The sequence below is a fragment of the Oryctolagus cuniculus genome, chromosome 8 (assembly GCF_964237555.1).
Source record: "Oryctolagus cuniculus chromosome 8, mOryCun1.1, whole genome shotgun sequence".
Taxonomy (NCBI): domain Eukaryota; kingdom Metazoa; phylum Chordata; class Mammalia; order Lagomorpha; family Leporidae; genus Oryctolagus; species Oryctolagus cuniculus.
This window is the reverse complement of record NC_091439.1, coordinates 71,122,887-71,130,883: the sequence shown is the minus strand read 5'-3', so window position 1 is coordinate 71,130,883 and position 7,997 is coordinate 71,122,887. Positions and strand designations below refer to the sequence as shown.

General features: G+C 43.2%; 1 protein-coding gene and 1 pseudogene across 1 annotated transcript; one reads left to right on the top strand and one right to left on the bottom strand.

Moving 5' to 3' along the window:
* Positions 1-258: 258 nt before the first annotated feature.
* Positions 259-749, top strand: LOC100341707 (elongation factor 1-beta pseudogene; annotated as a pseudogene).
* A 3,086-nt stretch (positions 750-3,835) lies between these two features.
* Positions 3,836-7,035, bottom strand: LOC100352944 (DDB1- and CUL4-associated factor 6). Its single transcript, XM_008267590.4, is given in 2 exon segments — positions 3,836-6,304; positions 6,307-7,035. Coding segments are annotated over 2 exon segments (2,127 nt in total). The 5' UTR covers positions 6,340-7,035; the 3' UTR covers positions 3,836-4,210.
* Between the last annotated feature and the right edge of the window lie 962 nt (positions 7,036-7,997).

Below are 7,997 nucleotides of genomic sequence, written 5' to 3'. Positions count from 1 at the left end.
GCCATGCATGTGGGAGACCCAGATGGAATTTCAGGCTCCTGGCTTCAATCCGGCACAGCCCTGCTCTTTGGGGAGCCTTTGGGGCGTGAACCAGCAGATGCAAGACCTTTCTGCCTCTCCCTCTGTCCCTTTGCCTTTCAAATAAATAAGTATTTTTAAAAAAATATCTACTAGCCCTTTTTTTCCTTTTAAGCACCGGTGCCAATAGTGTGCACACCTTTGCTCTGCTGCCCCCAGCTCCCTGGTACAGCAGACGCCATGCATTTCAGAGACCTAACAAGGCCCACCGGCTTCCAGGTGCTCAACGATTACCTGGTGGCGAGAGCTGCACCGAGGGGTATGTGCCAGCCCAAGCAGATGTGGCAGTGCTCCAAGCTGACCCTGGGCCAGGGCCTGCTGACTTGTGTCATGCCCTACGTTGGCATAATCACGTCAAGTCTCAGGAGAAGGAGAAGGCCAGCCTCCCAGGAGGGAGAAAAGCTCTGGGCAAGTAAGGCCCTGCAGATGTGGAAGTGGAGCCACGGACAGTAAAGATGATGATGACATTGACCTCATCGGAGCTGATGGGGAGGAGGAAAGTGCAAAGGTTAAGGGAAGACTTGCATGGTGTAAGTCAAGGAAAGCCAAAAACCTGCACTCACGGTCAAGCCTTCCATTTACTGGAAGTGAAACCTTGCAGTGATGAAGCAGATACGGCAAAATTGGAGGAGTGTGGCAGAAGCATTCAAGCATTTTCATGTAAGGTATAAGGTAGGGGTGTTGTTTTATACCCTTACACGTGGAAATCCAGTTTTCCCAGCACCATTTGTTGAAGAGACTGTCCTTGCTCCAGGGATTGGTTTTAGCTCCTTGGTCAAACATAAGTTGGTTGTAGATGCTTGAATTGATTTCTGGAATTTCTACTCTTTTTCACTGGTCTATCCATCTGTTTTTATACCAGTGCCAGGCTGTTTCGATTATAACTGCCTTGTAATATGTCTTGAGATGCCTCTGGCTTTGTTTTTGTCATATAAGATTGCTTTAGCTATTCAAGGTCTCCTGTGTTTCCATATGAATTTCAGCATCATTTTTTCTAGATATGAGAAGAATGTCTTTGGTATTTTGTTTGGTATTGCATTAAATCAATAGATTGCTTTTGGAAGAATGGACATTTTGAGGATATTGATTCTTCCAATCCATGAACATGGAGGATTTTTCCATTGTTTTGTATCTTCCCTTTTTCTTTTAAAACTTATTTATTTATTTGAAAGAGTTACACAGAAAGAGGAGAGGCAGAGAGAGAGAGAAAGAGAGAGGGAGAGAGAGGTCTTCCATCTGCTGGTTCACTCTGCAATCAGCTGCAAAGGCCGGAGTTGTGCCAATCTGCAGCCAGGAACCAGGAGCTTCTTCCGGATCTCCCACACGGGTGCAGGGTCCCAAGGACTTTGGCCATCTTCTACTGCTTTCCCAGGCCATAGCAGAGAGTTGGATTGGAAGAAGAGCAGCCGGGACTAGAACTGGCACCCATATGGGATGCCAGCATTTCAGGCCAGGGCATTAACCCACTGCACTACAGCGCCGGCCCCCTGTTTTGTATCTTCTTCTATTTCTTTCTTTAATGTTTTATAATTGTCATCATAGAGATCTTTGACATCCTTGGTTAAATTTATTCCAATGTATTTGATTTTTTTTGTAGCTAATGTGAATGGAATCAATCTTAGAAGTTCTTTTCCAGCCATGCCATTGTCTGTGTATACAAAGGCTGTTGATTTTTGTGTATTGATTTTGTATTCAGCTACTTACCAAACTCTTCTATGAGTTACAATAGTCTCTTGGTTGAGTTCTTTGGATCCCTTATATATAGAATCATGTCATTTGCAAAGAGGGATAGTTTGACTTCCTCATTCCCAATTTGAATCCCTTTGATTTCTTTTTCTTGTCTAATGGCTCTGGCTAAAATAGCAATGGTGAGAGAGGACATCCTTGTCTGGTTCCAGATCTTAGTGGGAATACTTACAACTTTTCCCCATTCAATAGGACGGTGGCCATGGATTTGTCATAAATTGATTATGTTGAGGAATGTTCCTCTGTACCCAGTTTGCTTGGAGTTTTCATCATGAAATGCAGTTGTATTTTAACAAATGATTTCTCTGCATCTATTGAGATAATCATGTTTTTTCTCAGCACTTTGTTAATGTGATATATCACATTGATTTGGGAATGTCAAACCATCCTTGCATACCAAGGATAAATCCCACTTGGTCTGGGTGGATGATCTTTCTGATGTGTTGTTGGATTCAATTGGCCAGAATTTTGTTGAGGATTTTTGCATCTATGTTCATCAGGAAAATTGGTCTATAGTTCTTGTGCTCTGTTGTATCTTTTACAGGTTTAGGAATTAAAGTGATGCTGGTTTTAGTGAAAGAATTTAGGGGGATTCCCTCCCTTTCAATTGTTTTGAATAACTTGAGAAGAGGTGGAGTTAGTTCTTCTTTAAATGTCTGGGAGAATTCAGCAGTGAAGCCATCTGGTCCTAGGCTTTTCATTATTGGGAGAGTATTTATTACTAAATCAATTTCCATCTTGGTAATGGGTCTGTTAAGGTTTTCTATGTCTTCATGACTCAATTTAGGTAGGTTGTATGTGTCCAAAAATCTATCCAATTCTTCTGGCTTTCACAGTTTGTTGGCATACAGCTCTTTATAGTGGTTTCCAATGATTCTTTTTATTTGTGTGCTGTCTATTGTTACATTTCTTTTTCATCTCTAATTTTATTGATTTGGGTCTTCTCTCTCCTTTTTTTGGTTAGTTGGGCCAATGGTGTGTCAATTTTGTTTATTTTTTTCAAAAAAGCAGCTCTTCATTTTGCTGATCTTTTATATTGTTTTTGATTCAATTTTGTTGATTTCTTCTCTAATTTTATTTCTTTTCTACTAGTTTTAGGTTTGGTTTGCTATTGTTTTTCTAGATACTTGAGATGCACTGATAGCTCATTTATTTGGTGCCTTTCTAATTTCTTGATTTAGGCACCAATTCCTATAAACTTTACTCTTAACACTACTTTTGATATATCCCGTAAGTTTTGATACGTTGTGTTGTCATTTTCATTTGTTTCCTGAAATTTTTTGATTTCTCTTTAGATTTCTTCTGTGACCAACTGTTCATTCAGGAGCATGTTGTTCAGTCTCCATGTGTTTGCATATGCTCTAGAGCTTCCTGAGTTGCTGATTTCCAGCTGCATTGCATTGTGGTCCATAAGAAGCATGATATGGGCCAGTGCCGCGGCTCACTTGGCTAATCTTCCACCTGTGGCGCCAGCACCCCAGGTTCTAGTCCCGGTTGGGGTGCCGGATCCTGTCCTGGTTGCTCCTCTTCCAGGCCAGCTCTCTGCTGTGGCCCAGGAAGGCAGTGGAAGATGGCCCAAGTGCTTGGGCCCTGCACCCGCATGAGAGACCAGGAGGAAGCACCTGGCTCCTGGCTTTGGGTCGGCACAGTGTGCCAGCTGTAGTGGCCATTTGGGGGGTGAACCAATGGAAAAGGAAAACCTTTCTCTCTGCCTCTTTCTCTGTGTCTAACTCTGCCTGTCCAAAAAAAAAAAAAAAATGCATGGTATGATTCTGATTTTTTTAAATTTACTGAGACTTGTTTTATGGCCTATCATGTGGTCTGTCCTAGAGAAGGTTCCATGCAGAGGTGAGAAGAATGCATATTTTGCAACTGTAGGATGAAAAGTTCTGTAGATATCTGTTAGGTCCATTTGGTCTATAGTGTTGATTAATTCTGCTGTTTCCTTGCTGGTTTTCTGTCTGGTTGATCTCTCCGTTGCTGAAAATAGGGTGGTACTACTGTAATATTCTTTTATTTTTTTTTTTTTTGCAAGTGTAGAAATTTATTTGAACCAACATTTTCACTATAATGGAAATTATTCTTCAACATTGATCCAAGCTCCCACATCTGAAGGTTAGGGGAAATATTGCACTTTGCATTTTCTAGCACTTCTCATACACACAAAAGGTTTTAAAAACATTTTGCTAGTTTTGTTTTACACACACTCTCCCAAATTCATGCACACACTCATTCCAAACCAATGTTAGGTTATCCCCAAAAAGGGGAAAAACTCCAAAAAATCATAACCTTAAAATTGCACTAAAGTTCTGTAAAGAAAAAAAATATAATAAATTGTCTTATACAAATTTCAGAATATCTGAGTGCTTGCCAAAAGAGGTGGTTATTACTCGTCCTCATTTTCATTCTCCTGGCCAGAGCCTTCTGATCTGTCACCCTCCAACCGGTCTGCTCGGATATGATTCAGTGAAGCCAACATCCTTAACATGAAAGAGGCTGGAACTGTAATGGTATTTCTAGTCTCTTCCAGCATGAGTTCATTTCGAGTTATAACTTCATCAGCAAGTTTTCGGTTAAAAATCTCTTCTAGTGGTGACCAGATCTTTATGTCATAATCTATGCCAGACGAGGCTAGAATTGGGTCGAAGGGATGTGGCTGCAGGCAGTTTACCACGTGGTTATCGGCTTCCAGAAGCATCAAGTGCTCGGCAGTGTGCCGATCCCAGATGAAGATACGGCCACAGTCAGAGCCGCTCATGACGAAGTTAGCACCCCAGAAATTGGCTTCTTTTATCATTGTCCTGGAGTTGCGATGGCCTTTATAAACCATCTTTACTAGTGGCCTTCTAATGTTCAAAGTATCCAATTCTTCCATTTCTTTCCTTTCTTTTCTCCGTCTGAAGAACTCCTGAATGCGGGCAACAGCAGAGCGTCTATCACCAGGTCCTGCTCGATACCTTGCACCTGGGATCAGGACTGGGTCATCATCACTATCATCTGTGTCCTGAAGAGCAGCGTCCCTGGCTGTTTCCTCATGAGCTGAAGGCTCGATGGCTTCTGTTTGGGCCTGAGGCTCAGCATTGGTGTTATTTGGATTGGAAGTACTCTCAGTGCTAGTCTGATCTGAAGTTTCTGGTTCCTTGCCTTTTGCAGACAAAGAGGATTCTTCTGGAACCTCACAGGGGCTATCAAGATTGAGGTTATTCCTTTCTCCTGAGTTGGAATCCAATGGCTCAGCTGTAAATGTATCTGATTGTGCTTTATCTGTCCTGTTCTCATCTAGGTTTTCTGCAGATGTGCCTTCTTGACTTTTTGTCACATGTTCTGTTGATTCTTCAAAAGTTGTATCATTATCGCCTTCTGGTGATGGCCCTGAGCTCTGTGGGGCCAGGGATTCCTCCTGACCCTCAGATTTGCAATGGCTCCCATTTCCTCTAGAACTGGAGGCTGTACTGCTCCACTCATCTGTAAAGTTCAGTTTTATTGTGCTTGTAGTTGTTCCTTCTGTGCTGTAGTGCAAACTTAAAACTGGTTCACCTGTCCCTGGTTTGGGGCTCAGCTTTTCATTATTGTTATCAGACTGATGATGTGCATGGTGCCCAGAAGCCTCAGCAGACTGCCTCTGTTCACTGTCTGGAGATGATAACAAAGAAGTAGAATGAGGGCTTTTTGTGGAAGATGAGGTTAAGTGAGCTGGAGCTGATACCGTAGAAGATGTAGATGGCTGAAGCAACTGATCAGAAGGAGCATCTACATCCATTGCAGTTTCACCCACTTCCAAATCAGGACTTGATGGGACAGTAGGAACAGCTGAAACATCTGACTGACTTGTTCCACCTCTGGGTCGAGATCTTCCTCGTCCTCTATTACTCTGTGCAACTTCACTTGCTTCTTCAAACCATCTTGATAACATGTCAGACATTCTCTGCATCAATGACACGTTGGGACTTCGTTCTCCATCTCGTTCTCGTTCACTCTCAGGCCTTGCTCTGGGTCCAGTATCTGACCAATCACCACGAAGTCTCAAACACTTAACTGGCGGTTGTCGTAACTCTTCTCTTCTCTCTTCTGCAGAAGGAGTCTTAAATTCTCGCGCTGTGTCATCTTTTGGGTCAAAAAGGTATATGTAATCTGAAGAGTAACTAACGAGAATCTCTTGGCCATCTTCACTGTAACATAGAGATGTCACTCTGCAGGATTTATTATTAAGATGGGAAGGAATAAAACGGGCAACCATTCCAGTAGTTCCTCGCCCTGCATAATTCCCTGTAGCTCTTGTGCCCAGCATTCGACGATCATATATTCGTACTGAGCTATCAGAACAACCTACATCAAGATAATATGGTATTGGTGGACAAAGAGCTACAGAGGTGGCAGCACGGTGACAGTTAATCAAAATGTCATCTTTGCAATCTTCTTTTGTGCAGCTAGTTTTGATGCGTGTATCAAACCACCTAACAGTTCCATCTTCACCACAAGATATAGAAAAGTATAAGGGTCATTTGGTACAGTCATAATCTCATAAGTAGTTCCATAATGGCACGTAAATTGGCATTGTCTATTACTTTCTGCATCTTGCTCAACATTGGTGTAAAATATTACTCCATCTCCAGAGCAGGATACAATCTGTTTATCATTTGTGCACGGTAAGAACTTTGCACTAAATATATTTGCTCAATGCCCTGAACGAATTGTTGTCAAAACCTTTCTGCTATAAGGATTACTAATTACTAACTTGGTGTCATCTGAGCCAGATAAAATATATTCTCCAGTGTCATTCCAACAGATTGTATTAACACAGCCATCATGCACATTTAGAGTTGCTTCAAGTTTTAATCTTTGGATAAATTCTCTTCTTCCCAGGTAGCGGCTCCGCAGCCGGGACGGGTCCTCCAGCCCGAGGGACCTTTTCCTCACGTCCCACAACAGGTGTGGGCAGGAGCCGCCCCGAGACATGGCTCTGCCGGGGCCGGGGTCGAAGGGGAGACCACCGCGTGGGGGAGGGGAAGAGGGGGGAGGGGACAGGCGGATCAACACCCGAGCCACACCGGCACCATCCGCGCGCTGGGGCTCGCGGGCATAGCGAGTCAGATGGCGGCGGCGGTGGCAGCGGCGCCTCAGCCCCTGAAGCCCGGCCGTGCCCGGGCTAGAGCTCCCCTCATACTCTCCTCCTCAGACTACCCAGAACATCCAGAGATCAGCAACAGTCCCCTCCCTCGGCCCCCCTCCCCCAGGAGGCGGAGGCAGAGGCCATATTCTTTTATTTTTTAAAAAATATTTATTTATTTATTTATTTGAGAGTCAGAGTTACACAGAGAAAGGAGAGGCAGAGAGAGAGAGAGAGGTCTTCTATCCGTTGGTTCACTCCCCAATTGGCCACAACGGCCAGAGCTGCACTGATCCGAAGTCAGGAGCCAGGAGCTTCCTCCAGGTCTCCCATATGGGTGCAGGGCCCCAAGGACTTGTGCCATCTTCTACTGCTTTCCCAGGACATACCAGAGAACTGGAATGGAAGTGGAGCAGCCAGGTCTTGAACCAGCACCCATATGAGACACCAGTGCTTCAGGCTAGGGCATTAACCCACTGCGCCGCCACATCACTGGCCCCCTTGTAATATTCTTTTAAATGCACCCCTGTAATTAGGTGCATATATGTGCATAATAGTCACATCTTACTGTTGAATTGATCCCTTAGTCATTACACAGTGTCCTACTTTGTCTTTTAATAGTTTTGTGTTAAAGTCTATTCTCTCTGATAGTAGGATGGCTATACCAGCTCTTTTTGGGTTTCTATTAACATGAAATATCTTTTTCCATCCTTTCACTTTTAATCTGCATGCATCTTTGTTGGTGAGTTATGTTTCTTGTAGGCAGCAAAAAATGAGTTTTGTTTTTTTAATCCATTCAGCCAGTCTGTGTCTTTTAACTGGAGAGTTAAGACCATTTACATTCAAGGTGACTATTGATAAGTAATTACTTTGCCCTGCCATTTTTCCATAAATATTACCATTTTTTACTTTGGATTTCCATTGTACTTTTACTGGGAGCTTTCCTTCCTTTACATTCTTCTGTAGTGATGACCATGTTTCTGTGTTTCTGTGTGCAGCACATCCTTAAGCATCTTCTACAGGGCTGGACGACTGATGACAAATTCTTTCAGCTTCTGTTTGTCAT